This window comes from Aspergillus karnatakaensis, assembly GCF_047715665.1.
Source record: "Aspergillus karnatakaensis strain CBS 102800 unplaced genomic scaffold BJY04scaffold_13, whole genome shotgun sequence".
Taxonomy (NCBI): domain Eukaryota; kingdom Fungi; phylum Ascomycota; class Eurotiomycetes; order Eurotiales; family Aspergillaceae; genus Aspergillus; species Aspergillus karnatakaensis.
In genome coordinates this window covers 426,879-454,455 of record NW_027395725.1, presented here as the reverse complement: position 1 = coordinate 454,455, position 27,577 = coordinate 426,879, and the positions used below count along the sequence as shown (strand labels likewise).

Below are 27,577 nucleotides of genomic sequence, written 5' to 3'. Positions count from 1 at the left end.
CCGATAAACGCCTAATGATTCCCCATGATGAAAGTTATTCCCTCACTCCAGCCTTGCTCGCTTTGACCCTTCGTCGTCGGACATCAGATCATCCACATCCACCATTTCCAAATCACCCTCGTCCTCGTCAGACTCGACGCCAGCCCGTCGCTTCAAACCCTTCATCTTCCTCGTCTGGAGGCCACCCAGATCCTGCTTGGCAAGGTGCACCCGACCGACCTTGTCACCGATCAGATCAATACCAATGTTCTTCTTCAGCTTGAGATCCTCGTTCGGCTTCCTGCCCTGCTTCATAGCCTCCTTCATAACATCGCGAGGAGCCTCCTGGGTACGTCCGACTTTGAAGTCGAACTTCGGTCCGATTTCCTGTAGCTCCACACGGGGCAGCTTATGTCCACTCCGCTTCGTAACAATCTTGTACCACCGTAGATGAATAACCGGCGCAAGCCCCTCCGTAGGCTCCTCGGCACCAACCATGATAGCATACTGCAGCCCCTCGACATCAATCTTATCGCTGGTCTCGCCCTTGAACAAATCCACAAGCATGCTCTTGAGCATCGTATGCGTCGTTGATGTCGAATCCTCCCACGCACTTCCCGAGAAGAGCATCAGCGGCCGTAACCCAACACCAATGTGCATAGAGAGCTTGTTCATTTCTGGAATCTGCTCGCCGTCGGCGTTGGGAAGGAGCAGCAGCTCCAGCATATCAAGGACCTTTTCGTTGTAGATGCGCGTGACAGTCAGGCAGTTGGGGCGCTTCTTGCTGCTGCTGCCGAAGACGACCATACCGCAGTCATTCTTGTTGGCGAGGAACTCGATGCTCTCGACGTTCTCGAATGGGTGGATGTTCTCATTTTTCTTGTGGAAGAGCAGGGAGTGCGGTGTTGTGAGGGAATGGAAGGTCTTGAGGACGGTGTGGAGTGGTGCTGGGCATTTTGATCCGTGAAGGAGGAGGGTGCGCTTTGGGTCCTCAATGAGCTTGGGCTCTTTGGCTTTGAGAATGCGCGCTGTGCGCGGGTTCTTGGGCTTGCTGCGCAGAGATTTTTGTTAGTTCACAATTATATGTTGTACAGTGGAAGGAACTAATTGGAAGGAGCAGGGAGAGAGAAACAAGAAATGGTGCATTTAGAATGACTTACACTTCTCTGAGCATTCTGAAAGTCCGCAATCACGCTGTAAAGTTGAAGGTTGGTATCTTCAAAACTTTTGCCGGTCTTGTAAAATCGTCGTTGGAAAATTTGGCGGAATGGGCTTGGCACTGCTTATCGATAAGCGATATCAAAACCATCCCCAGAGCAGCAGCCGCAGTGGAGAATTATACAAGAGAGATGAACAAAAATGGCTTAATTCAACATCCTAAATCTAATGATATATTTACTCCAGCCGTAGCTTTTCGAATTCAGTAATCTGCTCTTCCAACCGAGCAACCTCACTCTCGGCATCCCGGAGTTTCTTCTCTTCTTGCTCGCGCACCTGGGGCTTGGCCTTCTCCTTCCAGCCTGCGCCATTGATCAGGGTAGTTTGGCGGCGCACGGCGTCCCGTGCCTTGTCCAAGCTGGCCTTTGCCTTTTCTTCCTGCTCAAGAGCCACCTCTTTAGACACGCGAAGGTAGGCAGCTGCCTGTGAACCGACGGCAGCAACAACGCATCCTGACGGAGGAGTGGTATTCTCAGGTCCGAGCACACTCAGTTCTCCAAGGAACTTGCCACCGAGTGACTTGACAATGTGCGATTCTTCTGAGACAGTCTTGAAGCTGGTGGCATCGTAATTTTGAATGATGACATCGGCCTTCTCCTTGATCTCGTACTGAGCAATGAGTGAACGAATGGCTTTGGCAGAGTCAAGAATAAGCTCATAGGCAGTTTCAGCCTCGGTGTCATCGAACTCGGCCTTGTACTCGGGGAACCTAGCCTTCATGATTGAGATGGTCTTGTCATCAGTGCGACGGGGCAGGCGTTGCCATAATTCCTCGGTAATGAAAGGCATGATAGGATGGATCAGAGTCAAAGCACCCTCCAACGCCGTGTACAGAGTTTGCTTAGCAGACTCTTGAACTTCCTGAGGAAGCTCAGGGTCCAAAAGAGACTTGGAGTTCTCGATGAACACATCGCAGAGCTGACTGTACCAGTACTTGTAGATGGTGTTGGCAGCGTTGGAAAACTCGCGGTCCTCAAGAGAGGCATTCACTTCCTTAGCAGCGGTGTTGAATTTGTGTAGAATCCAGCGTTCCGAGAGAGACTCCTTGCCGGTCTTGGACGGGGTGGATTGCGGCTTGAAGTCATCACCAAGCTTGCCAAGGACGTATTTGGTGGCTTGGTAGATTTTGTTGCAGAATCGGCGATATCCGTGGATGACCTGGACATCAAATGCGATATCGCCACCTGTAACCAATTAGAAAAGACGAAACGCAAAAGGGTCGAAAAAAATACTCACCGCCGGTGGTGTAAGTGACCAGGGAGAAGCGCAGAGCATCAGCACCGCACTCAGGGATGCCCTTGGGGAATGCCTTCTTCTGATACTTGGTTGCAGTGGCGACCTCCTTCTCAGCAAGGTTGCCGACAAGCAGCTTAGCGTGAAGGTCTTCTAGTTTAATACCCTCCATAACATCTAGAGGGTCAATAACATTGCCCAGAGATTTTGACATCTTGCGTCCTTCAGAATCTCTGATGAGGGAGTGGCAGTAAACCTCCTTGAAAGGAACCTTTCCGGTCAGCTTGATACCCAACATGATCATTCTCGCGACCCAGAAGAACATGATATCCCAGCCAGTTTCAAGAACAGACGTGGGGTAGAGGTTCTCAAAGTCGTGAGTTTGACGAGGCCAGCCGAGAGTAGAAAAAGGCCACAGCCCCGAAGAGAACCAAGTGTCAAGCACATCTTCATCACGCTTCAGGCTCAACTTCTTGCCAGGGAACTTCGCTTCTGCCTTCTTGAGAGCTTCCTCTTCATTACGGCCAGTAACCCAGAGGTTGCCATCACTATCATCTCCCTCCTCTCCTTCAATCTGCACAAAGTAGGCAGGCGCTTGGTGACCCCACCAAAGCTGGCGAGATAAACACCAGTCATTGATGTTCCGCATCCAGCTGAAGTACATCTTCTCAGCAGACTCGGGTCTAATGATGATGTCTCCATCCTCAACAGCCTTGATAGCAGGCGCGGCGAGACTCTCCATCTTCATCCACCACTGCGGCTTGAGAATAGGCTCAATAACGTCGTTCGACTTGGAGCAACGGGGGATCTTCATGGGATTGTGTTCCCACTTCACGTACAAGCCCTTCTCCTTCAGCATCTCAATAACCTTGTATCGGGCATCGAAGCGCTTCATGCCAACAAACGGACCACCATTCTTGTTGAAAGTGCCATCGTCGTTCAGAACAGAGATAGACTGCAAACCATGGGCTTTGCCACGGTTGAAATCGTTCATATCGTGAGCAGGTGTAATCTTCACAGCACCAGTACCGAACTCAGGATCCACTTCAGCGTCAGCAACGATGGGAAGCAGGCGATCAATGAAGGGATGGCGCGCAGATTTGCCGATCAAGTGCTTGTAGCGCTTGTCGTCGGGGTGAACAGCAATACCAGTATCACCGATCATGGTCTCAGGGCGAGTCGTAGCGATTTCGATACGTTCCTTGGTGCCGTCCATCTCGTAGCAGAAATGCGTAAGAACACCGAACTCAACCTTCTTTTCATAACCCGGGACGTCAAGAAGCGTACGACCTTCGACTTCAAGATTGTCGACTTCCAGGTTGGAGAGAGAGGTGTTGAGCGCCACACACCAGTTGACCAAGCGGTTCGCACGGTAGATAATGCCCTCTTCGTGGAGCCGGACGAAAGTCTCGGTAACAGCCGCGGACAGGTTCTCGTCCATGGTGAAGGCTTCGCGAGTCCAATCAAATGAGCCACCCACTCTTCGCAGCGCATTCCCAATATTTCCATGATATTCGTGCTTCCAGTCCCAGACTCTCTTGATGAATTCCTCACGGCCCAAATCGTGGCGCGTCTTCTTCTCCTTCTTCCATAGCATCTTTTCAACCACGCTCTGGGTCGAGATACCGGCGTGGTCCATACCGGGAAGCCACAGAGTGGTCTTGCCCTTCATTCGCTGCCAACGGATCATGGTATCTTGAAGGGCATTCGTAAGAGCGTGGCCCATGTGTAGCGAACCGGTCACGTTGGGAGGAGGGATCGGGATAACGAAAGAGCCTTCGGGTTTGACCTTGCCATCTGGGCCAAACTCAGGTTTAAACAGGTCGCGCTCTTCCCACCATTGGTATCGGCCGGTCTCAATAGTCTTAGGGTCGTAGGCATCGGTAGTCTTTTCCTTCTCAATCTTGCCCACTTTCTTCTCAGCTTTCGGGGCCGCGGCGGGTTTGGCAGCGGCCTTTGCTTGCTTCTCCTGGAACTTCTTCAACTTCTCGGCCTTTTTGCGTTCTCGCTCCACTATCCAGCACAGGAAAATCAGCGGGCAATTCTTCTAGAGTAAGATGGCCAGCGGCCATAAGGTTCCGCGGGAAACTTACGCTCCTTCTCACTCTTGACCTTCGGGGCTGCGGCATCCTGTCCAGCAGTCTGTTGATCGTTGGCTGGGGGAACATCAACTTTGGGGCCTGTCGGCTCACCAGCTGTCAAAGATTTAGGTTATTAGCACTCGGGCCCGTTGACGGGGAGCTATTGAAGGCGGAGACTTACTTGGGTTCATGGAAGCTGAGTCTTGAGCCATTCTGGAATATAGTCGGTATGTCGAAGGAGCAAGTCTCCTGGGCGCCGCTCGCGCCAAATATAGTCGGAGAAGTATCTTGACCACCGATGACTCAAACGGCGATAAAGAAGAAGGAGGGGGAGGGGTCGGAGGTTGTGGGAAATGCGGGCAAATTAAATTTCCAGGCGCAGAAGAGGGAGCGGAACGAATCAAGTCGGGCAATGCGGGGCCTTGAGAGAGCCCCCGGCTGCAGTATGATTGGGACGAAGGACTTGTGAAGTGCAATTGGGCTGAAAAGGCGTGATAATTGATCAATAAAAAGAGTGTGATTCTAAAAGCAGCAGGAGCTTATTCTTTGTGACTCATTTGCGCTTTCCAAGTCGAAGGGATCGAATATAATTTCAAGGCCAAAGCTCATATCACGTGATCTATACTGCAGAGGGGTGGACGACGACGCCTTAAGTCATGACAGCTTTTTTTTATCAGTGAGAGCACATGAGAAAGAGAGAAAAAATGCTGTAAGAAGAGACTGAATAGAACCATGAATGCATTATATGAACCCCAAGCTAACCCCCACGCCTTTCAATGAGCATAAAGTATGTATGAACGTCCCGACATTATCAATCAAAACCACAGGGGACAGAACGAGAAACAACGTAAGAATGAAGAACATGGATGATGCAGAGTAGGAGGTGTAGAGTCAAGGGCCGCAGGTGTAATACCATTGGTACCAGTCCAAGTAGTCAAGAGAAACAGAATATCGAAAACAAGACATTAGCCCACGAACAAGCCGGAGCGCGTGCGTAGGATGTAAAACGAAACATCGTCCCGGCCTCCACATACCACCACAAGAATTCCCACGCGCTCGATACGCCGAAATAATAAAGCTCAAATGGGTCGAATACCCAACAATGTGCAGAGGTATGTCATTGTTCGTCGCCGTCATCTCCATCCGTTTCCATCGACCATTTGACTGCAGCATGTTCGACTTAACCAGCATTCACCTAGCTTCGACGGCTGCAACACTTCGCTGGGTATCTTCACATGCAACTCGTCTCTCCTTTAATGCAGACAGAACTCAAAACGTTGTACCAAGAGGGCCTTAGGGTTCTTGTAGAACGACGGGAACCGTAAGGATAGTTTGACAGGGCGGCATCCTGGATCAAGGAGATGTCATTTCAAATCACGAGGTAACTCATGAAGACGCGTTGTTCCTGTTAGCGGCCTCTTCTGCCCGGATCTGCGCGAAATAGGGATGAGCCATGGCTTCCTGGGCGGTAAGACGTTCCTAAATCAAGTGTCAGTGAGATGTTTAACAAATGTGAATGTAAGGTAAGGTTTACCGCATGGTCGTAACGCAGCAATTTGTCTAAGAAATCGATTGCTTCGTCGCTGATAAAGCGCTGGTTCTCGGCATTGACAAATGATTGCCAGGGCTTGCGGGGGAAGCGAGAGAGAATTTCATCGTACTGGGGGTCCAGTTCGATCTCGTATTTGTCCAGATACTCGAACAACTCCTCGGTTCCTAGCACCTTGGCGATCTTCACGAGCTGATCAGAGTTGCTGTTTCCATGGAAGAATGGCTCCTTGCGGAAGATCATGGAAGCAAACATAGCACCGAGCGACCACATGTCTAGGGAGTAGTCGTACTCCTGGAAGTCGACAAGGAGCTCGGGACCCTTAAAGTACCTTGAGGCGACTCGCACGTTATACTCTGTGCCTTTATGGTAGAACTCGGCGAGACCCCAATCGATAAGACGAAGCTAGAAGAAGTCAGCATCGTCCAATAAGACATAGGACACGGTTTCACGGCCAACCTTGCGCTTCTCGTGATCAATCATGACGTTATGGGGCTTCACATCACGGTGCATTATGCCCTTGCTGTGGCAGAAATCCAGCGCCTTCAGAAGCTCATAAACGTAGAACCGAACATCGAAGTCGGTGAAGCGCGGGTAGAGCGTCCGGAAGTCGGTGTTGTTGACGTACTCGAAAACCAGACTAGGGGTCTTGCTTTGGTTGTCGCGGACGACATCAAGCAGCGCTACCACATTAGGCCCGCCTGCCAGATTCTGGAGAATCTTGATCTCTCGCTTGATCTTCTTCTTCTTGACCGGCTTGAGGACCTTGATGACACATTTTTGGTAGTTGACAATGTTGATACCTTCGAACACTTCCGAGTACTTTCCGCGGCCTATCAAAGCTCCAGTTAGCATGTCGGGTTCTAAAGTAGTGTTCCAATACAACAACAGAGGGACTTACCGATTTTGCGGACCACCTCGTAGTTCTCTAAGACACCCCATGAGATATTCACGCTATCATAGTCCCAGTAAGACCGGGGCATATGCGAGTTGACATCAGCATAGACGCGCGCCATGGTGATGGCGGCCAAAAAGCGACGGTGGAATCAGCCCACAATTGTGATATTCAGAGTTGCGAAAAGCGGCGGGGTTGGTGGGACAGTGAGCAAAGATGGGGTGGGTAGTTGCGCGAAAGGGGCAACGAAGGACTCGAAGAGGGATGGCTACAGCTGCGACGAGGATTGCAGACAACACTATTCAAAGGAGTTGCAACCGTGCTATCGCCCTGAATGACCACTGGAGAGGAGATCGGGCTCTTTCAACCTCTTCTGCTGATAATGCGGATTGGCCAAGAGATGTCACTCCGCCTTGGATCACCTGACTGGCCGTCGTGGAGCCTAAAGAAAGCTAAGCCCTGTCTGGCTCGGAAGAACAATGATACGAGCTGTTCCAGCTTTCCTTTCTGGGACAGTTCGAGCGAGCTTTGCTTCTTGCTTTTCCTGCACAGCTTCAACAGACAATAAAGAAGGCCGGTACTGGGTCTTTAAGCTCCAACGACAGATCATGTTTTACGACCTGAACGTCCCCTACACCTCGGGTGATCCTGAGGCATCCGCAACATTAAGCTTCCTCGCCGAGCGTATGCCACTTTTTCTTTTTCCTCCCCACGTCCATGGGCACACGACTGGTTTTGTCGACACAATTATGGGCACATGAAAGGCTAACCTGATGGCTAGTTGGTTACACAACGGTTGCGCTCTCTCAGACTATCGCCGGAAAACTTCCTCCGAATCCTACTCCTTCGCCGCTTCCTAGCGGTATCCCGAAAGGTCTTACAGTCCTCACGCGCCTCAACCTACCCCTCTCCGATCCCGCTCAGAATCAGCGCCTCACTAGTATAGCCCAGGCCTATGATCTGGTTGCTTTGCGCCCAACGAATGAGAAGGCATTGCTGAACGCCTGCACCAATGCGGAATGCGACATCATCTCACTAGACCTCTCGGTCAGGCATCCTTATCACTTCAAGTTCAAGATGCTTTCTGCTGCTATATCACGTGGTATCCGCCTTGAAATATGCTACGGGCCAGGGATTACAGGCAGTGGACTAGAAGCGCGTCGCAATCTCGTTGGAAACGCAATGGCGCTGATTCGTGCGACTCGCGGACGGGGTATCATTGTGTCGAGCGAGGCTAAAAAGGCCTTGGGTGTTAGAGCACCTTTCGATGTCATTAACCTAGCCTGTGTGTGGGGCTTGTCACAAGAGCTCGGTAAAGAGGCGATATGTGCGGAGTCAAGGAAAGTGACTGCTCTGGCGCAGTTGAAGCGAACAAGCTGGCGCGGTATTATCGATGTCGTTGACGGTGGACAATTACCTGTTCGGTCATCGACAGCGGCTGCTCCTACAGTCAAGGGGAAGCATGCCGGCCCCAAGCCAAAGACTGAAAATGGTGATAATTTGAAGAGGAAAGCGTCCCCTGGTTTCGAACAAAACGCCGAAGGACCCGAAAAATCTCTCTCTAAGCGGGAAATGAAGCGCCGGGCTAAGAAGGCCCGGTTAGAGGCGGCCCTCGGAGGCTCGGAGCTATCTTCTGCAACCTGATCGGTACATCAAGCCATACCGACCATCACCGGACAGCACAGTCGACCACATAATCAAGGTCCTGTGCGCGACAAACGACTCGCATACTCGATCCACCGTACCGTCCCGCGAGTACATAGCACGCAGTTACGATGCTTAAAGCTATGACGAAACCGCGTTGAGACCAGACGACTCACCTCTCCCCTTCTGCCCGCTCGGAAACTGGTCTCGGAACTTCCTAGGCACAACCAACAGTTCCTAGTTCTTGGGCTTAATAGTGGGAGATCCCTCAAAGAATCATCTACAAGATCAGGACCCCATTCCGGGTCACATCCGCATCCACGTGAGCGGAGCTCAAGTGATCCCTAGCTAGAGATCTGCAGTTCCATATACAAGAAGAAATTTTCGCTGACTTAGAATAGTTGTGCATGATTACTAGTATCCACTCAAACAATCACATTACATTCAGCTTCCAGAGTCAGCAGTACATTCGCTCCGTTCACTTCCAGCTCCCTCCATCATGCTGTACACACCCTCGGTATGGCAGCAAAGCCACCTAGAGCGACTTTGTAGTCCTCAAGTATTTCCTCAGGGCGGGCATTTCCTCAGTTCTCCGCCTATGTGTGCCTTAGGCAGTACTAAACTCTTGATAGTCCCGTACTCATCCAATCGATACGAGACCTAGTATGTAAAGTTAGGCCACACCCCTGGTACAAATTATAACACCACACCTTGCCGTCAGTCTCTGGCTAGTAGTACTACTTATAAAGGTCTGTTAACAGCTAGAATAGATGTATAGGTATGTTGAGTTCAGTGCGACTCTATACATCTACGCACTTGTCCAGAGAGACGGGGCAACCAGCCAGCTTAGGTGCTGGGCTTAGTAGTAAGGTAATCGGACTCTTCTCATCAACTTAAACCAGAGACAACATGACCTTGCGGTGGACTAAAAGCAGCTTGTGGATCATGGGTACCTACAAGTGGTGGCAATACAGTGCAGTGTTGAGTCTGTACATCTGTACATGAAACAACATGGGAGAAAGGATATGTGTTAAGCAAAAGTACATTATATTACCTGGACAATATAATGTAGACAAAATAACGAACATTGGGTATAATAATCTAGTCCAACACCGGAAGCCAGCCGTGAAAAGTCATAAAGCAGAATCGAGTCTGGGCTTTTTTCACACACACTCACACACACACTCACACTCACACTCACACTATCACTCGCACTCGTACTCGTACTTAAGACCCCTCAGTCTCAACAAGAACCCTCAACTGCCCATCCATCCAATCCACCTTCTCAGCGGAAAGCAACGCAAGCGTCCAATCGCTATCATTCTCGACAGAAACCAGTCCTTCTGGGAGCCACAGCTTGAACCGCCATCCTAGAGTCACATTCCAGGTGTTTTCTGAGTCTGGATCGGAGGAGAGGCCAGGAAGTTCACCGGCGAATCTGCGGGAAAGGAGCTGGCGGGCGTTTGTGAGGTCGGGGCATTGGCTTGCGGGGATGTCGTAGGGGGCTATGATGCGTTTGCCGTTTTGGAGAAGATTGATGCGGAGGTGCAGAGGGGAGGTGGTTTCGGGAAGTGCAGGGGTGGTTTCGAGTGGGTGGGTGAAGGCGGGTGGGTGGAGGGGTTGGATTGGGGGTGCTGGGGTGTGGTCGAGAGCGCCTTGTCGGGCTGCTAGATTGTCTCGGATGACGCGTGACACGTCCCGGGTAATACTGCTTGCACTGTTGAAGTGTGTTAGTGTCCCTGTACTTGTGCGAGAAGCGGTATAATGTAGGAAAAACTTACAATTCGTTCCTGGCAGGCCGGTCTGCGCCGCCGCCAATGCGCCAACGGAGGTCTGCTGTCGTATTTGAGTTGAGAATACGGCTTACATTCTCATTCTCACAGCAAGGGTGACAATCATAACCACCCTCGTGAACGACTTGGAAATGGCTGTCAACTGCTGCGACGAGGCCGCGCCAGTCTCCAAGTTGTAAGCCTGACAAAGCCCATAAGTTGTCAAGTTCATAGTTCTGGTTGTAAGTATCATAAGACTTGGAAATGACGTTCCAGTCATTAGTATAGCCTTGCATGAAGAGATCAGTGAGACCTAAGTCTGTGACCTGCGCCAATTGTTCAGTATGAGATGGTGGAAGCGGTGCTGGTAAAGGATGTTGAGCTGAGGTATATCCATCTGGAAGGTGGTGATGTGCCTGCAACTGGATATGTTCCTCAGTCGAGAACTTGTCCGGGCTTGTATCGTGGAAATCCTGAATGCTATCTTCTGTCTTCCGTCTCCTTCGCGCGTCCACACCACCTTTCCTTGTCTCGACAGCGTACTGTCGTTGGCGCTCATTCGTGACCATGCGCCTCAGCAGCGGTATGACGAGCGAGATAATCTTCTGTGAATCTCTCGGCCATACGTACGTTCGGGGCGGCATATTCTCGTTCACCACGTGCTCACCGAAGAATCGCGGACCGTTCCCCTCAACCTCAAGAAAATGGCGCACACAATTCCAAAGACGTAGTTTAACCATTTCGGTATCTCCTTTGCCACGCTGACCTACACAGTCACGACGCTCTGGATGTCTATCATCCAACATGTATGCCTTAGCTGCTGCCTGCAAGTGCAAGAAATTCTCCGGTGATAGCTCGAGTGAAGTGAACATCTTCGACATTGGGGGCCGAGTGTACTTCTTATTTGTTGATGTTTGGCGGAACAGGGCCGCCGCAGAATGAAGACCAACAGCACGAGCTTCCGCAAGCGATTGCGGTGGCGTGTTGCGGATTTCCAATCCCTCACTCCCGTACGGGCTTGTATGATGGCTGGGATGGTGCTGGTGCTGGTGTTGACCACCGAGCCCAGCACTTGCCGCAGCTAGCGCCGGATCAAGAGCATCTTCGTTTCTCTTTCTCTTCTTCGTCCCCGACCGAGCCAGCCCCGATGATTGACTGTGCTCATTTCCGGACGCTGAGCCTGAGCCCCGATATTGTCGCCCGCCGGAGGTCATACCCGCGTACCCTCCATCGCCGAAATCATCGTCCAACTGAATCTCCGGGGCAAAGCCGTCGAGATGGTGCTGGTTCCCTGCTGCACCAGCGGCGGCCGCGACTGCTGCTGCTGCCGCCCATTCGGATACGTCTTGGCCTGCCGCAGCCGTAGCAGCTTCTACCAGCCCGGCAAGCTGGTTCTCACTCGGCGCATAATTACTTGTTGCGATGTGTGAGTTTTGGTCAACATTGGAGGTAGATGGTTGCTGTGCGCCGGAAAAGTCGCCCGCTGAGGTGGATGGAGGATGTTGATTCTGAGGGGTTGTAGACGTCATGGCAATCGTGATTTAGGTGTTTGGTGAGAATAGGGGTGCGTTGCGATCAAGGTGATTAGCCAAATCCGGCCATACAAGCTCTCTCGTACAATGGCGCGAGAATGCCCTCTGGGTCGAACACCCCTGCGGGACAAATCGTAGACGTCCCCGCCGGCGAGTCGCGTTCTCCAAGTGAGAAAGCAAGACACTCAGCGTTCTCACCTGCCAGACTGAAGACAGTTGAAGCTCGAGCCTCCGAACTATAGACCGGATTGATAGTCGCGTTGAATGGATCAATCAGATAGCGCGTTGAAGCTGTTTGTGTAGTTTGGAGCAAGGACAGACAGTGCAAACTTTTTGGCTAAGAAAACTGGGGCATCGGTAAAGGCGGTCCGGCTCGACACGTGATCCATTCCCAGTCTATCCGCAGTATAAAGTTATGAACATTTGTTTGGTCCCAAGGAAAGAAGAAGATGTATGGATATCTATTTCCCAACGACCTTAGGGGTAGATCTTACTAAATCAACGCCAGCTTCCATAAATGCAAACAAATGTACAGAATATTTCAAGAATAAGAAGTTAATGAAGTCCAATCTCCAACGATCGAGCCTTTGAATCCTCTCCGCGCATGGTAGCATTATGCAACAAGTCATCCTTGAGCTGAACCTTCAATGCAATCTGTTCTTCAAGTTCGATGTCACGCCCAGGCTCTGGGATAGTGAGATGGCTCTTCTCCCCAAGAGTACCACGCTGCCGAGCAGCTTCAATGACGCTTGATCGACTGCGCCAACGCTTGAGTTCATCTTCGAGGCTTTCGCGTTCCGAGTCCAAATTCCGGAATGCGTTGTACTCGTCCTCACCACCGAAGCAGATTCCGTATCCGTCACAGAAACACACGTGCTCCTTGGGGCAGACCACGTTTTGGCCAGTGAAGACAACGTGCCAAAGGTACTCCCAGATTCGGCCTGAGATGTAATCGCTCAGTTCCGTGCGGAGGACCCAGTCTCGGTAGAAGACGAAACGGGCTCGAGGGATGGCCTGCACCCGCTCGCGTGAAACAGCGAACTGCGCGCAGCACGGCTGCGCCAGTACATCGGGGATGGGCTCGTCCGGGAATATCTCCCCCCAGGACCTAGCGAGCATAATCTCCTCCTGCTTCGACTCGTTCTCTTCGAGCGTACCGGGGTGCAGCCAATCTGGACAACCAGGGCCCCAACCGCACCTCAAATTCATATATCCTTCTCTGATAACTCGCTCTGGCCGCAATCGTTGCAGAATCTCAGCCGCATTTCCGTCGAGAAGATCATCGTTATGCCACGCAAACTGGTGCGAGTGCATAAATGCAATAATATCCGGCAATTCATCGTAATGTTCAATAAGATAGCTTAAATATACCATAACCTCATGTCCCTTGTTCTTCGGAGGGTGTAAAGGCGCGGATGGGTCGTCCACAACGTATACGGCGGTATCCCAGCCCGGAATCTCGAATTCCATCCATGACGTATCCTCGTAATTCGTCCGTGGGACTACTAGGACCTTTGTGTACTCGTATCCGTCTGGTCTGACTGCCCCTGCGACATACTGTGGGCGGGGAGCATACGGCTCCCTTGGTGGACCGGTGATGTTCCAGTGTGTTGATGGAGTCGGTGATGGCGTGGAAACTAGTTCACCTAGGCCCACAGTTTGTGATATGTGCGCCCATGATTTCGAGAGGCTATAGAGACCATATAGCATGAAGAGGAAAAAGCCGAGGCCGAGGAGAGGGACGAAGCGTCGCGGCGCAGCCATGGGTGGGATCGGATGCGACGAGGTTAGGGCGGATAAGCGATACGCTATAGAGATAGTTGTCAGTCCACTATCCAAGCATGTCACTGGTTCTGGAAGTATTGATGTTCAAGAATCCAAAATGCTATCAGATCATCATGGATGGACGCTGACGGCATCTTTCCGAGCGGTGCTAACTAGGTAGCGAAGACTGCGATGGGGCGGCCAACTTACAGACAAGCTAAAACGAGCGAACGGCATAAGCAACTTGAGGGCCAATTGTCAAGCCCTGGAAATGGAAAAGAACATGGAGAGGACAAGTCTCCTCAAGCACGATCAAGGAGGAAAAGAAATCCGCATCTGGGGGACAATTACTTGCTGGACGTTAGGGCGAGCAGGCCTAGCGTAAGGTGGTTACGCAACGAGTCTGAAACGGTCGGCAACAGCGGGCGAAGGCGGTGCTGCAGCCTTGCAACCACAGAACCCTACCTAGAAGGTTTCTGGTGTTATAACCGAGTATGTAAAATGGATATCTGTGCTTTGATGAGATGCACTATGTACTATATAAGTGTTGACACCACGCGATGTTGGTGCAACAGCTGAAGCAGCCCTTCAACCCTCCAGCGTCGAGGAACAGGCCATAACCTTGAGAAGGCTTGCCTCTGGAGCTGATCGTCCACTGACTACAGACTATGATTGGATCTGATTGCACAGGATGCCCCTGATACCCATTTGGCCCAATGAAACCCACCAATTGCTCTTTGTTGTGCAACAGTCGAACAGACAACCGTGAGGTCGCATGTAAGAAGGGCTTGACAGCCACCCTGTAACTAAGCTCTCACCTGCCCAAAGGCATACGCCGGAGTATAAACAGACAACTCATCACAGACTAATATTCGGGTTGCGGTCCTTTGCGTGCTCGTGCTATGCTCTAATTCAAATCTATGTACAGTCAAGCATTCAACGAGGATCTTGGCTCAGGATATCCACTTCGTCCCAATAAATAACTGCGCAACACCGGGGTGATATGCCATGCATCCAAAACTTAGGGTTGTTGTGCCACAGAGAAAATCAAGGTTAAGATAGTATGCAAGTGAAAAAGATAGGTCATGTCTCGTCGTCTGCGGCGTCTTCTACTGTAACCATCCGCGCTTTCCCTTTGGATGGTGAATCCGACGCCTGGGTATCAGTTGATGGTTCCTCTTCATTATCTCCACGGCCCCGAGTCTGCGATTGTTCACTACTGGGGCCTACTGGCACCCTTGTCGCGTCTGCCTCCGTGCTGAGGTCCGTCCATTGTTGAGAGAGAGATTCACCGTTGACATCAGATGTCAGCGAGCTGGATCCTGACTGCCAATTTGGCAATCCTTGGAGCTGGGACGTGGCTGATGTTGCAGCGTCATTGCTACTACTTGGCATTTGACGCTGGTTATTATCTGATGGACGTGATTCGGAAGTCTCATTGGCTATCGAGACAAGTGGCGTAGAATCTGTTGCAACGCGGTCTGCATTGTTGTTCACTGGCGGGCTTGGACCTGGTAGGGCGGAATGGAGAGGAACGAGCGTCCAGCCAGGTGGAAGCGTGAGCCCCTCTGGTAAACGAGGATCGCCGGCCTCCATGGACGGGGCTCCTGCATCAGAGACAAATTGCTGGCGCAATGTAGTCGGTGATGTAGTCGGTGATGTTGAAGAAATTGGGATGGTAGAGGTTGGCGAAAATATGTTCTGGGCCTCTGCTGGCTGAGGGGGCAAGGATCGAAGTCTCTGGAGCTCTGTCTGCATTAACCTGATCAGGTTCAGCTGATCGGCTGAGACGCGCAGGCTATTAATTTCATTTGTTATCTGCTGTTCCATCTGTAGTATTTGGTTCTGTATATTGAGCGCATTTGACGCCAGTGCCGGCAGCGCTTGGGGAGCGGCATGTGCAGGCGCTTGAGGCGGGGGTCGTCCAAAACCGAAACCGAAGCCAATTTGTCTAGCACCAGCTAGATTGGGGTCAATCTGCTGCTGCTGCCAGTGTCCATTGCCCTGGTGAATCTGTTGATGTAGGTTATTGAAGAGATCTCCTCTGCCTGCGCCAAATCCAATCCTGAATGGACCAAATTGGTAGATCCGAGCCCGTGGAGCACCATCAACCGGGTCATTGGGATTACCCGGCTGATTTCCGGGCGGCATGTTCGGCTGCAAACCAAAGGGCCCGTTCCCCTGCCCTTGGTTACCTGCAGCACCTTGGGTGCGGGGAGGTGCAATGACCGGCCGTCTGCAAGTGGGGCAATTCTGCTGTCTTTCCAGCCAGCTTCTTAAGCAAGAGAAATGAAGTATATGTCCACAAGGCAGCTTTTTAGGGCGTAGTCTTTCGGAGACCCGGGCAGCTGGCCTGTCTCCAGCTTGTTGCCAATGAGTCATCTCCTCGCGGCAGATGATGCACACCTCCTCCCTTGCGACTTCTTCAGCAGTGGCATCGGGATACCTCTCGTTCATATCACGCGTGGCGTTTCGGTAGCGAACAAAGTCCATGATGCGCCGGCCGAATGAGCGAATGGTGACCACGACATCTCGAAGAATGTGAATAGGCAGCCCGTAGAAGGTGAAAAGAATGGCGAAGAAGGTAAGGTAAACGGTAAGCTTGAGAAAGTCGGTAAGAAGATCCAAATAGAAAACCCAGCGCCCCTTCTCCTCCCAGCCAGGAATATCGAGTTCCATCTCATTAATATCGTCTTCATCGGGTATCTCAGCACCAGCATTTTGAGCGCCCGTTTCTGCGTGCTCAGCTTCAGCCTGCGCACGAGCAGCCCTGATTTCCTGGCGGCGCTCCTCCAAACGAGCCTTCAACTGCATGTTATTGACATAAATTTCCACAAGAGATATCGAATACCGGGCAGCAGTCGAAGACGAGAGGATAGTCAAAACAGCAAACTCAAAGCCAAACATCACCATCATATCTGGACGCGCTTGCTCCAGAACGGTGTCAATGCAATATTTCAGCATGAACACGTTGAAGAGTACCGATAACAGAAGTGAGATCGCCAGCCGACTATGGAACAGGATCGGATTTGCGGGAGGTTGCTGTTCGAGAAACTCCACACGACCCTCCCCTATCCAACTCCAGACCTTGCCGACTAGCAAGGACACGAACATGACCAGAAACCAGGCCCCTAGCTCTCCCCGAAAGATTGTCATAGCCAAGCATGTTTCCGTCACAGCAAACCACGCCTTTTCATAGAGTTGTTCCGTTTCGATGGGTCGTAGAGGGCCGTATAGGAGACGCTGAAGCCAAAATAGAAGGAATCCGACGGCCAAGAGGCATATGTTTGTCAGGATCTGGAGGGTATCAGGGTCAGCTTTGCTATTGACGACAGCAGAAGAGGGCTCACCATGAGATTTGCACTGCTCTGAGAAAGATACACGCAAGCTGAATAGAAATTGGCCCTTTGATGAAGCGCTTTCAGAAAAACACCAGTCGCCAGAGCCACCGAGGCCTACAGATGAGTTAGCGTCAGTTGCGTTATAACGTCGTGTGCCCGGGAGCGCATACCCCAGCATAGGCAGCGAATCTCATGATCGCAAAGAGATGGGCGAGAAGCCCAATATCATTGACGAAGTCAAGATACGAGAGGCGATGATCACATCAATACCAACATTGACTCAAGGGATAGGCCCACGAGAAGCAAGACAAGGAAAGGCCGGGGAGATCGCTGAAATAGCTGGAAAGTTGAGAGAGTTCGATGTTCTGGACAGCTATACTAAACCCGCCTGACGCTTGACCTCTCCCGCGTCTTACGTCAGCGCTGGCCCTCTTGTGTCCGTCCGGAGTATATTCCCTCGTGCTCTTAACCTTCACCACGGCAAACTCGCTTTCTCCCTATGACAGAATCAAGGTGGCCTCATCAACTGTGCAGCCTCTTGATTCGTCTCCAGTATTGACTCCTCACTCAATTGCCGATCTGCCGATTCCTTCACGAGGTCACATGATAATCGACAGCATCGTTAGAGAGGAACAGCACTGCATCACATTCCCCGCAGCGAACAGTCTTTGACGAGGAAATGCATACCTCAAAGACATCTGAGTGTGAAAATTAGATATATATCAGATCTTCTTATCAATGCTCGTCAGCAGTACATAACTCCACGATGGCACCCCGACGACCAATGTTTACTGCCAGTCGATCTCAAGCTTTTACATATTTACTCGGCGTCTGTCCCTTCTCAATTGCATTCCTGGTTTTCATCAACTCTTCCATATCTTTCGTTGTCACGGACCTAATAGGTCTGCATGATGGCGAGGGTGATGCCGTCGGCACTCTAGGCTTCGCTGACGAGTTACTTGCGTTGATTGCCTGTCCTATTTGGGGTGTGCTTTCAGACCGCATTGGTGTCCGTCAGGTGAGTTCAATCAACATCAAATCGATCGTTTCTATTATACTGATGGTGCAGAGTAGGTGTGCACGGCTGGCTACACCATTATTGCTGTTGCACTAGTTCTGTTTGTCCAAGCGAAAAATGTCTACCCTCAACTTCTACTAGGCAGGCTTCTATTCAGCATAGGGGGCGCCGCGGTTTCAACCATGGTAACAGCTGTGCTGCCGGCAGTCACCGGGAAGAGGCGTACACTTGAAATCGAAAGGATTGAGTCAGAATCAGCGGCTGATACCTCCTCATCAAGACTAGCAGGCCTAGTCGGGTTATTCGCTGGAGCCGGTGCGCTCATCTCCTTGGTCATCCTTCTCCCTCTGCCAGCTCATTTTCAGGAGCTTGGATTCTCTCCTGCAGAAGCTATCCGTTACAGCTACTATACGGCGGCGGCAGTGGCTCTGGTTATCAGCGTCTGTTGTTTCATTGGCCTGAGAGATCTTCCTGGGGAGGATGGCAAGGCTTGGACCTCGCTCTGGGCAACGTCGCGACCCGAGGCTCATTCCAGCGAGGCTAGCAAGACCTCATACTACGCTGCATTCAAGAGCCGTTTTCCGTACTTGAACCATTTCGGCTCCGTGATTACCTTGGGGCTTCGCAACCGCGATATCTTCATCGGCTACCTTGGCGGCTTCGTTGCCCGAGCCTCCTCTGTCGGTATCTCACTATTCATACCCTTATTCGTGAATAACTACTATCGCACGTCAGGCCTCTGTGATGGACAGCCGACAGAGCAAGCTAACCCTGGTGACATCAAACGATCTTGCCCCAAAGCTTATGTGCTTGCTTCAATCTTGACCGGTGTGTCTCAGCTTATAGCGCTGATTGCAGCCCCAGCTTTTGGATATCTATCAGAAAAGTCGCGACAGTACCACATTCCCCTTTTCGCAGCTGGTGTGGCTGGCGTTGTTGGCTATATCGCATTAGCACTCTTGCCCAGCCCCGAATTCAAAGGCGAAAGAGGCAACCCTGGTATTTTTGTAGTCATGGCGTTGGTTGGTATTAGCCAGATTGGCGCCATTGTGTGTAGTTTGTCAGTCTTGAGCAACGGTATCTTGAGCATGGCAAACTCGATGCAGTCGACAGAGGACAGAGACACGGAAAACAGCAGCCAAGATTCGCGCACGGCCCTTGCTTCTGACGAACAGGAGCCGTTGCTGGAGGCATCTGGCCGTTCGAGGCAGCAAGAGCCCTCCGACTTAAAGGGTTCAATTGCGGGGGCGTATTCTCTGTTCGGGGGTGTGGGAATCTTGTTGCTCACCAAGCTTGGTGGGCTGCTCTTTGACGATTTGTCTTCAAGTGCACCATTCTACATCATGGCTGGCTTTAACGGCGTGCTTGTGATTGCTGGCCTCGTTAGCGGCTTGGTCATCCATTTGAGAACGAGTCGGCACTCGGTAGCGGCTTAGCTTTTCGCTCTCAGCCCACCGTTTGGCCCCAAGCTTCGACGGTGGAACTGAAGAACAAAGGCACATTTTATCGCCCCTAAGATTTACTGTAACAATGGCATGATGCGATATCAATAATCTTGTCCAGAAAATGATGATAATACGTTGATACTGGAGTAGGCTGTTCCCTTCGGTGTTGAGCCTTTTTTTGGAGTCCGCCGCCGCCGCCTCCAGAGTCTAAAGCCTAGAATCTCGCAAGGTCAGGGGCGCGATTGTTATGGCTAACCAATCGTGAGATTATTCCACTGAGTAGTCCTCTCTAGCGCGGCGACAGTGCAACTGGTTTCCAGCCGGCTGGTTGGAGCCTTGCAAGTCCCTGGGGCTGAAGAATATATAGAGATCTCATTTCCCCAGCTAGGGTCCCTTTTTCTGTCTGCTTTCCCATTCTTGCCAGCGCTTATTCACTCTTTTTACTTCCGTCTCTCGTTCTTGCAGTCCTTGAGCCATTCCAGCCAGCCAGTCTTTACATTTTGTTTCTGCACAAACAGCTCTCCCACGAGTTCGTCATTCTTTAATCGATCGACACAACTGATCAACATGCACGCGCAAATCATCCGATCTGTTGCACTTCTCGGCGGCGTCTGTCTCGCGGCAGCCAATGACATAGTTTCTCTCATCCTTCCCAACTTCGATGACCAAGCCCTTGTCGGCGAGATCGTTGGCACCGTACGTCCCCTCTCAAAAGATCTACTCTTTCTACACATCATGACAAGATCTAACATTACCCCAGGATGGCGATTTCACCACATACGTGATCAACTGCCCTGATGACACAGACTCCAGCGACTGCGGCGTGCCCCCAGAGGGTGTAACCGTCACTGCGGCCCCATCAGCTTTCATCTACGAGTACAGCTACGAAGACTAGTAAGAATACACCCTTCTTCTTCTTGTCCATACCCGCAACCATAACTGACAAATCTCCTCCCAAAGCTGGCTCTACCAAAGCTGCTCTCACCGCGGCACAACCTATTTCTCCTGCGATGTCACAAACACCCAGTCCGACTTCTCCACCGAAATGACGGCCGCCACCTCCATCGAGATGCCCTACATCGCCGTCACGATCACCGCCACCGAGACGGGCTCCGGATCTTCCTCTCAGACAACCTCGACCGCGACTTCCTCCGCGGACGAGGAGGAGGCGACTTCCGCCTCGGACTCTGAGTCGCCATCTGTGACTCCTGGCCCGACCGAGACTCCCTCTCCTACCGCCGACAACGAAGAGGCCGACGCTGAGGAGACGAACTCCGACAACGCGGCTGTTGCTCTGCCTACCGGTGCGGCGCAGTGGCTTGTTGGTGGCGCGGGTATCGCCGTTGCGCTGGCTTTGGCTTGAGCTTGAGCCTAGGTTCGAAGTCGGTTTTTATGGGGCTGCCTGTGTTGTTGGCTCTGTATGGGTACTTACCAATTACACCTTAATATTGTCGATTTACTTGGGGCTGAAGTGAATGTTTATACGTCGTACAGGCTATGCGCATACTCGTGATGTTGTTCTATTTACCTAGAAAATACGAAGAAAAAAATCATAAATAGCTGATGGATGAATTCAATTGATTTCATTGGCGATTGCAGAAGATTTCCCATCATTGCGCAATAGATCGGTTACACGAGGCGAACAATAACATTGTAGGTTGGTTGCCTGATAGAGGCCGGGATGGAATTAGGGCTGAATAAGTAGATAGGCAAGGTGTATGTCGATGGTAGTCCTATGTACGATGCCTTCAACCCGTCTCATCCAGTCCAATCCATCTCATTCCATTCCGATCCACTCCAGCCCAGGAAGAAATCTAGGTATCACCGCGCAGTCCGAAACTAAATCGAATCGTATCATCTAATCATGGATCCCAGACTTCAAGAAAAGATCTTTATTCCTTATTGCTCTCCGTCCTAGTTCATTGCTTCATCCCCGTCGCCCGGAGCAGGTTCCCAAGCGTGCTTCTCTTCCCACCGCGTTCTTCGAGTTTCGTGCGCCGGTCGTCCTTCAGTTGTCTAACTTCGAGACCCGCGCGGACGATGTTCGCCCGTAGCAGTCGGAGGTGCGCTTCCCGAATATAGTTGTCGAGACTATCGAGGGCTGACTCTTGGATTTCTAAACGCTTCTCGCCTTGGCTCGAGACGAGGACGAGTTTTTCAAGATCGATGCGAGCGTCGAGCGTACCGTCTTGGATGAGCTTGATGAGTTCCTGCAGGAAGGCCGGATTTGGTTCTAATTCGGAGGACTGGGTGGATGGGTTTCCGAGGACGAAGATCTTTTCCATGGAGTTGAGTGACACGCGGTTGAAGGGGACGAGGTATTGTTGGATGGATTTTGTGCGGATGCGAGTGTAGAGGGCTTGGACATGGCGCTGGAGGTGAATGTCTAGGAGGTAGTCGGCGCGATAGGCCTCAAGGATTTCGAGGCAGGGGCGAAATTTGGAGTTGCAGAAGAAGGAGATTGCGCGGCGGATGTGGGGTTCTAGCTCAAGGAAGTTGCGGAATGAGCTATTGTCTAGGACTCGGCGTTGGAGTTCGTTTCGGTCCATGGATGCTAGGGCGCAAAGGCCGCCGTAGACTGCAACGTCGTTTGAGGATATGACTTCGTTGTAGGAGTCTCCGAGACTGGGGTCTGTTGAGAGAAAGCTGTTTGCTGCTTCTAGGTAGGAGCCGGAATTCAGCTGTGATAGACCCATGGCGGCTGACATCTTGGCCTGATGTTTCGTTTGTTCCTCCTGTTTTGCACCTTGTCCTCGTAGGCGGTGCACGTGAGATTGGACACTCAGCCAGTCGCCGCGTTCGATAGCCACACTTATGATCTTGAACAGCATCGAAGCAATGTGGCTAGATGTTGTGCAAAAGTCTCTCATGCGAGAATAGGCTTTGAATGCAGACGTCAGGTCACCCGCTTGGTGATAATGCTGACCCAGATCCTCATTTCCCATCTGCCACGTCTTATTAGATGCCAGAACTACCGCTAGTTTTGTAGAGTCACACATACCCGGATACTCTCCTTAATCAAGTTGTTCTTGTATCCTCTAAGCTCATGCTCTAACCGATCCGTCTCGGATTTGACAACTTTCGTTAACCGATCCGCCCAATCTCTATCGACTGTGGCTTCGGGCTCGTTCGGTGCAACCTCCGCAAGCGCTTGAGCTGCACGCAAGTATCGAGAAACATCTTTGCCAGACTTTGCCTCGGCGATAGCGGCTTTGAGAGCTTCGACAGCGAGATATGAGGAGCAAGTTCCTATCAGAAGGAGACGGTTGAATCTAGTCCGGCCTAATAAGTTCATACAACTGTCAGATACGACCAGACTGATTTGACAGATGAAAAGATTCGTAGCGTACCAGTATAGTTCGTCATATACGATTCCAGGTCAAACTTAGGCGGATCTAATGTCCGTCAGCGGATTCAGCTCGTTCCTTCCCATGCCGCCACAAACGTACCATCCACTCTCACAAATGGACTTGAAAAGGTAAACACACTGCTAGTCAGTGTCTCCGAATCCACCTCCGTGGCGCTAGATCCCTGTACTCCATATGGTAATGCATCGGGAGCGTCCGGTAGCATGCGTTCCATGGCGCGGTTGTGCGAACGATATGTTGGTGGGTATGGTAGGTGAAAGTAATGGTCCGACGGTGTAAAAGCGTACAGCCACGTTCACAAAAGCTGCGGGATAAATGTGCTTGAGGTGGTCTCACTGCCCTCAGCGGACAGCAGCAGAATCCCTAATCGATATGTCGCTCCAATGTGGGGAATCGCCTTGTAGCTTGACTAGCTTCTGAGGTTCTCCGGTTTGGGGATATGAAGGATTGAACTCCTTCCGGTATTGATCACACCCCTCTCAGCGCAGCCTTCTTGTTGAATTATGTATGAAGCAGCGAGTAAGGTAGGGTAGTTCGTATCTGTTCGACTCCATGAGCGGAGAGATGGTGCCTTGACGTGAACCTAGAACGGTGCTATTCTCACCGCCCGTTTCGCCGCCCCGGTATCCTCGGCGCCGACTGCTCCCATTCCAATCTACTCAGCGCGTCGCCCGCTTTCGCCACGAGTTACTGACTGCTTTCAAGAAGCATATCTTGATGAACCTGCTATGCAGTTTTACCATGAGACTGACCTGCTTGGGAAAGTACAGCGGGAAGCAAGACAGTCTGAAGAATTATGATTATCACTATAAACCCACGGTACAGCCCTGAAATCAAGAAAATGTCAAACCCATTCTCGCCAATCGATGCGCGCTACGCCATATAAGCATGCAAATTAATTATCAGAGGAGAACTGCAAATCCCGCGAAGAATCCTCCGAGGACCACAAAAAGGCCATAGACCTGAGTCAGATCGGTCATCGGTCGGGTAGCAGCTCCCTCGTCATCGTCGTCTTCGGGGAGGCCGGTGAAAGGTGCCAGAGAAGTGGTGGTGCTAGCGGCGGTATCGGTAGCAGACGTTCCCGCGGTCGTGCTGGTAGTGTTCACACGAGTGGGATTCTGGGCTCCGCAGGGATTATCGGTGCGGCATTGGGTTTGGCAACTCGCGTCAGTCTGGGCGCATTCGTTGACGCACCGATTGTTCTGCTCTGTGCAAATGAAGTAGGGGATGGTCTGCGAGTATTCGGAAGCGTTCGGGCTTTTATTGTTGTCACAAACACAAGAATATTCAAGGGTGTCCTAAGGGCAGAAAAACAGTCAGATCCTAGGCGTTGCAGTTGGGGCCTTATTATGACTTACAGTCCAGCAGTCGTTTGTTATGGGAGTTTCGGAGGCGTCGGGATATTGGAGGCAGAGAAGGGGGCAGGAGGCCTGCTGCGAGACACACCATTGATCTGGCGGGATGCAAGGTTAGTTCTGTTTTGATTACCCCAACACACTCCATGAAGGTAGATGTTACCTCGTTGGCCTTGATCAACACTTTGTGGGTCGATGGGGGCACGAGCAGCTTGGGAGTTCACCAGGCTAGCCACGGAGGCGACGGATACCAGAGAGCGCAGCAAGACCATATTGTTTGTTTGAGTAGCGACTGTGGACTGAACAAAGGGTGGGTTGATCGACAAGGGTGTCTAAAGATGAGGAGAAAAAGACTGTTAGCTCTGTAGTACAACATTGGCTTTTCTTCCATGTACCGATTTAATCCGTGACTACACTGACTGTCAAGGCTCGAGGAAACAGCCAAGTCAAATGAAAATTTGAAGTTGATAAGGTAGAGTGTCAATCAGAACCCCAGTAGACGTGGTGGAGACAAACGAATGGAACCTGGGGTAAACACTGGAAAAAGTTGACCAAGTGAAAGAAAAAGTGAACACACAAGGAGTGAAACAGAGGGGAGTGTGCCGGAGACCCTGAATAAGTACTATTGATTGTTCCACCCCGTGCGACTCGACTATCCGTCACCGATCGAGCCTCTGTGGCGGCACTATCAGTACTTTAGCTTTGATGGCTAGTGAATTTTTTTAGATCCGGTCATTCCCAGCGTGTTCGGGTTAGCTGATCATCGTGTAAGATATTCTCTTGGTTTTGCAGAATACTCCGAGCCCCATCGCCCTTCTATTGCAGGCATGGTCTGTTTACTCCTTGACGAGAAATGTCATTGACACCTTGAACCCTCTCGCTTTGATCCTACTACAGAGTGGATTTTAGGGGAAGACGGAAATGTCAGGCAAAAGGAATGCTGCCGATCCGGGGGCTAGCCGGAGCTCTCAGTTTCATCCAGATAAAGGGTGCTCTTTCATTATTGTCTCCCTAAATTTCTGATTTCCAGGCCGTACCCGTACCCAAAGATGCTGATCAATACTACAAACTTGAGACCGTTGACGAGCGTGGTACGTGGCCCTCAAGGTAGCCTACCGTTCCGTGAGACAGTTGCACACTTTGCCAGGTGGGAAGCGAAATGCTCCAGAGTCCAGCCTTCACTTCCCCTCCCGGCTACATGCGATCTGAAACGAATGCCAGGGATTGATTGGCCCTTTACTCACCCGGCTGCAATCTATACCGACAAAGCTCCATAAAAATCTCATGTGAGATGTCTTAGGTAGAGAATTGAGGCCTTGAAGGGGGCAAACCGGAGAGTCCAGTGTCTGCCTGTGTTGACAGAAAGGGATTAGGGGTTCAATGAGGTCTCACTCGGCAAGCTTCTGATTTGCTGAACAAGGGCTTGGCTTTTTCTAGCGTGAACCTCGGTCTTTTTTATGGAGCTACTTTTGCTTTAGCTTCCTCCAGTCTTTGGATTTCTGGCACCTTCAATGCGCTTATCGGCCCTCGTGATATGGCTGAGCACAGTGAGTAGTGGCGGCAGTAACATCCGATCATCCCATTGCAAGCAGATGACCGTAATGTCTCCAATTCTTTATCAAGCTTTACTATAATTATCCTGCTGTACCGAACCGATATTAACTGAGGCATTATGACCAACGCCCATGATTCCTTTTCCGGATTGGCGCCTTGGCAGCCCTGACTCCCGTGATTCCACTCCCGTCCCGAGTGTGGCTTCGATGTCCAGCTTATGCTTGAGATGTCCTCAATAGATTCCCGTCCAACATGTCTGCCACACTAAAATAAATCAAACCCTCAAGCCTAAGTACACCTTGCGGCCTCTCATCTGCTCTTACTACATCTATCCACCTTGTCATTTGCCTGGAACCATCCAGCCAGCTCCCCGAAGGCGACTCGTTAGTTGTCCCATCCTTGCTTGCATTCCCCGCCACCTACCCCTCCCTCCATGTTGCATCAAACTTACTTATTTTTATCCCTGTGGCCCTAGATATCGCGCCTTCCGCCGTACTAAGCTCTGCAGTATCTAGATGGATGGAGCCAGCGAATGAGGAGACAGGCCGGGTACCGAGGCCGCAGCCGCTCCCTGCTTCCCCTCATCCTTCGACGGCTCTCCCCAGCGCCTCTGATCATGACACGGTCCCAGCCGCATCGCATTCGACCGAGCGCAATGATAGCGTGAGCCCTAGTCCAACCTCCTCCCAGTCCCTCAACCCTTCGCCGAAGGAACGCCCGATCTCAGGAATAGTCCCGCCGTACTGGAGCCATCACCGAAATGCGTCTCGCGCATCGCAAATATCGGCTGACGGAGGCCCAGCTATAACGCTGGAAGATCATACTGAGGATCCAAATTCGGAAACCAGCCGTGGCCTTTGGGCTAAGAGCGTGACGATCGACGACCATGTGGTGGTACAAGGGAAGACGGGTATAGGTGCATATGTGGTCTGGAATTGCAAGATTCGAACTCTTGAGGTGTGTTAGGAGGCTTCTGTGCACCTCGAAAGTTTACCCTTTAGCTGACCAGTCTGTAGGGTGGTTCCATTACAGTCCGCATGAGGTACAGACACCAGTCTTCGCCTCAGCAAAGCCCATGCTGACCTGACCTGCGTTTTGTAGGTACTCCGAATTCGACGACTTGCGACTGAAGCTAGTGGCATCGTTCCCACACTCAAAAAATGCGCTCCCCGCATTACCCCCAAAGAGTGTTCTCTGTATGTCCTCTGAAGATCCGACGTGACAACATACCAATATTTAGTCCCAGACAAATTCCGCCCCAAATTTCTCGAGTCTCGCAGGGTTGGCCTGGAGTACTTCCTGAAGTAAGATGATCCCCCTATTAGCTTTGACAAAACTGACAAGATCATTGAAGCTGCGTCCTTTTGAATCCAGAATTCTCAAGCTCTCCCATCGTCAAGGACTTTCTCTTCGGCCGGATGTGCTAGGGCGACTAATTCCTATGGTCCAACATCGCATTGAGGTCCATTATAACACACGTCCCGCTCCAAATAAAGGAAGCGAAGGTCATCGTTCTTACGTCAAACCTGTAATCTAGCATATAGCAGTAGTATATACATTAGCATGCTTTTTTTTGTTTAACATCATATCACCAGAACATAACCTCTTTGATTATTTTATTCAGGGTTGTAATGATGGCCGCCGAGAAGCTCACCAACCGACTCGTCTTCAACGTCTATATACCCCTGCTAGATTGCACCAGTGGCACTAAAATGGCCCCCGCGTCCTGGTCCCAGTGATACTTAGAGTGTCTTTTGACGCAGCTTTCTATCTCTATTTATATCAGCTTAATCCAGGCAGAGCTATATGCAGTGTAATGAAGAACCTAC

The 27,577-nt window shown here is 51.2% G+C and overlaps 11 protein-coding genes across 11 annotated transcripts; 4 read left to right on the top strand and 7 right to left on the bottom strand.

The window, feature by feature from the left end:
• Positions 1–42: 42 nt before the first annotated feature.
• On the bottom strand, positions 43–4,723 carry BJY04DRAFT_206310 (valine--tRNA ligase; the record flags this gene model as incomplete). Its single annotated transcript, XM_073713696.1, has 6 exons — positions 43–1,026; positions 1,205–1,258; positions 1,429–2,381; positions 2,434–4,443; positions 4,524–4,625; positions 4,693–4,723. 6 exons carry the CDS (start codon positions 4,721–4,723, stop codon positions 43–45), a joined length of 4,134 nt encoding a protein of 1,377 aa, XP_073573589.1.
• Positions 4,724–5,897: 1,174 nt separating this feature from the next.
• BJY04DRAFT_216115 (casein kinase II subunit alpha/alpha') lies at positions 5,898–7,076 on the bottom strand (the record flags this gene model as incomplete). The annotated part of the gene is made up of 4 exons (XM_073715640.1): positions 5,898–5,990; positions 6,046–6,465; positions 6,520–6,893; positions 6,962–7,076. The coding sequence occupies 4 exons, from the start codon at positions 7,074–7,076 to the stop codon at positions 5,898–5,900; spliced, it is 1,002 nt and encodes a 333-aa protein (XP_073573588.1).
• A 487-nt stretch (positions 7,077–7,563) lies between these two features.
• BJY04DRAFT_216114 (ribonuclease P subunit p30 family protein) lies at positions 7,564–8,599 on the top strand (the record flags this gene model as incomplete). The annotated part of the gene is made up of 2 exons (XM_073715639.1): positions 7,564–7,639; positions 7,737–8,599. 2 exons carry the CDS (start codon positions 7,564–7,566, stop codon positions 8,597–8,599), a joined length of 939 nt encoding a protein of 312 aa, XP_073573587.1.
• Positions 8,600–9,826: 1,227 nt separating this feature from the next.
• On the bottom strand, positions 9,827–11,900 carry BJY04DRAFT_216113 (uncharacterized protein; the record flags this gene model as incomplete). The annotated part of the gene is made up of 2 exons (XM_073715638.1): positions 9,827–10,316; positions 10,381–11,900. 2 exons carry the CDS (start codon positions 11,898–11,900, stop codon positions 9,827–9,829), a joined length of 2,010 nt encoding a protein of 669 aa, XP_073573586.1.
• Positions 11,901–12,221: 321 nt separating this feature from the next.
• BJY04DRAFT_184356 (DUF3431 domain-containing protein) lies at positions 12,222–14,234 on the bottom strand. Its single transcript, XM_073710601.1, has one exon. It carries the CDS (start codon positions 13,665–13,667, stop codon positions 12,459–12,461), a length of 1,209 nt encoding a protein of 402 aa, XP_073573585.1. The 5' UTR covers positions 13,668–14,234; the 3' UTR covers positions 12,222–12,458.
• A 128-nt stretch (positions 14,235–14,362) lies between these two features.
• Positions 14,363–17,499, bottom strand: hrdA (E3 ubiquitin-protein ligase HRD1). The gene is made up of 3 exons (XM_073710600.1): positions 17,179–17,499; positions 17,018–17,122; positions 14,363–16,964 (listed from the first exon to the last, which is right to left on the bottom strand). The coding sequence occupies exons 1-3, from the start codon at positions 17,200–17,202 to the stop codon at positions 14,751–14,753; spliced, it is 2,343 nt and encodes a 780-aa protein (XP_073573584.1). The 5' UTR covers positions 17,203–17,499; the 3' UTR covers positions 14,363–14,750.
• On the top strand, positions 17,494–19,857 carry BJY04DRAFT_184352 (putative MFS transporter). The gene is made up of 2 exons (XM_073710599.1): positions 17,494–18,026; positions 18,083–19,857. Exons 1-2 carry the CDS (start codon positions 17,775–17,777, stop codon positions 19,460–19,462), a joined length of 1,632 nt encoding a protein of 543 aa, XP_073573583.1. The 5' UTR covers positions 17,494–17,774; the 3' UTR covers positions 19,463–19,857.
• Positions 19,858–20,038: 181 nt separating this feature from the next.
• Positions 20,039–20,834, top strand: BJY04DRAFT_216109 (putative GPI anchored glycoprotein; the record flags this gene model as incomplete). Its single annotated transcript, XM_073715637.1, has 3 exons — positions 20,039–20,167; positions 20,232–20,365; positions 20,432–20,834. The coding sequence occupies 3 exons, from the start codon at positions 20,039–20,041 to the stop codon at positions 20,832–20,834; spliced, it is 666 nt and encodes a 221-aa protein (XP_073573582.1).
• A 278-nt stretch (positions 20,835–21,112) lies between these two features.
• On the bottom strand, positions 21,113–23,633 carry BJY04DRAFT_23876 (COP9 signalosome complex subunit 1). Its single transcript, XM_073719989.1, has 4 exons — positions 22,921–23,633; positions 22,822–22,866; positions 22,473–22,753; positions 21,113–22,416 (listed from the first exon to the last, which is right to left on the bottom strand). Exons 1-4 carry the CDS (start codon positions 23,051–23,053, stop codon positions 21,391–21,393), a joined length of 1,485 nt encoding a protein of 494 aa, XP_073573581.1. The 5' UTR covers positions 23,054–23,633; the 3' UTR covers positions 21,113–21,390.
• A 108-nt stretch (positions 23,634–23,741) lies between these two features.
• BJY04DRAFT_216107 (uncharacterized protein) lies at positions 23,742–24,466 on the bottom strand (the record flags this gene model as incomplete). Its single annotated transcript, XM_073715636.1, has 3 exons — positions 23,742–24,137; positions 24,198–24,292; positions 24,358–24,466. 3 exons carry the CDS (start codon positions 24,464–24,466, stop codon positions 23,742–23,744), a joined length of 600 nt encoding a protein of 199 aa, XP_073573580.1.
• A 1,706-nt stretch (positions 24,467–26,172) lies between these two features.
• Positions 26,173–27,359, top strand: BJY04DRAFT_23838 (uncharacterized protein). Its single transcript, XM_073719987.1, has 5 exons — positions 26,173–26,705; positions 26,765–26,790; positions 26,850–26,944; positions 26,989–27,052; positions 27,103–27,359. The coding sequence occupies exons 1-5, from the start codon at positions 26,268–26,270 to the stop codon at positions 27,173–27,175; spliced, it is 696 nt and encodes a 231-aa protein (XP_073573579.1). The 5' UTR covers positions 26,173–26,267; the 3' UTR covers positions 27,176–27,359.
• Positions 27,360–27,577: the final 218 nt, after the last annotated feature.

What these genes read in the sequence shown, in the direction of transcription:
- BJY04DRAFT_184356 (XM_073710601.1), bottom strand. Translation starts at nt 13,667, where the DNA reads ATGGCTGCGCCGCGACGCTTCGTCCCTCTCCTCGGCCTCGGCTTTTTC.
- hrdA (XM_073710600.1), bottom strand. Translation starts at nt 17,202, where the DNA reads ATGAGATTCGCTGCCTATGCTGGG. An exon ending in GATTCGCTGCCTATGCTGGG is followed by an intron (nt 17,123 to 17,178) that starts GTATGCGCTCCC and finishes ACTCATCTGTAG; the next exon opens with GCCTCGGTGGCTCTGGCGAC. An exon ending in AGAGCAGTGCAAATCTCATG is followed by an intron (nt 16,965 to 17,017) that starts GTGAGCCCTCTT and finishes GATACCCTCCAG; the next exon opens with ATCCTGACAAACATATGCCT.
- BJY04DRAFT_184352 (XM_073710599.1), top strand. Translation starts at nt 17,775, where the DNA reads ATGGCACCCCGACGACCAATGTTTACTGCCAGTCGATCTCAAGCTTTT. An exon ending in ACCGCATTGGTGTCCGTCAG is followed by an intron (nt 18,027 to 18,082) that starts GTGAGTTCAATC and finishes GGTGCAGAGTAG; the next exon opens with GTGTGCACGGCTGGCTACAC.
- BJY04DRAFT_23876 (XM_073719989.1), bottom strand. Translation starts at nt 23,053, where the DNA reads ATGGAACGCATGCTACCGGACGCTCCCGATGCATTACCATATGGAGTA. An exon ending in GTATATGACGAACTATACTG is followed by an intron (nt 22,754 to 22,821) that starts GTACGCTACGAA and finishes TGAACTTATTAG; the next exon opens with GCCGGACTAGATTCAACCGT. An exon ending in TGATTAAGGAGAGTATCCGG is followed by an intron (nt 22,417 to 22,472) that starts GTATGTGTGACT and finishes AAGACGTGGCAG; the next exon opens with ATGGGAAATGAGGATCTGGG.
- BJY04DRAFT_23838 (XM_073719987.1), top strand. Translation starts at nt 26,268, where the DNA reads ATGGAGCCAGCGAATGAGGAGACAGGCCGGGTACCGAGGCCGCAGCCG. An exon ending in GCAAGATTCGAACTCTTGAG is followed by an intron (nt 26,706 to 26,764) that starts GTGTGTTAGGAG and finishes ACCAGTCTGTAG; the next exon opens with GGTGGTTCCATTACAGTCCG. An exon ending in GGCCTGGAGTACTTCCTGAA is followed by an intron (nt 27,053 to 27,102) that starts GTAAGATGATCC and finishes AGATCATTGAAG; the next exon opens with CTGCGTCCTTTTGAATCCAG.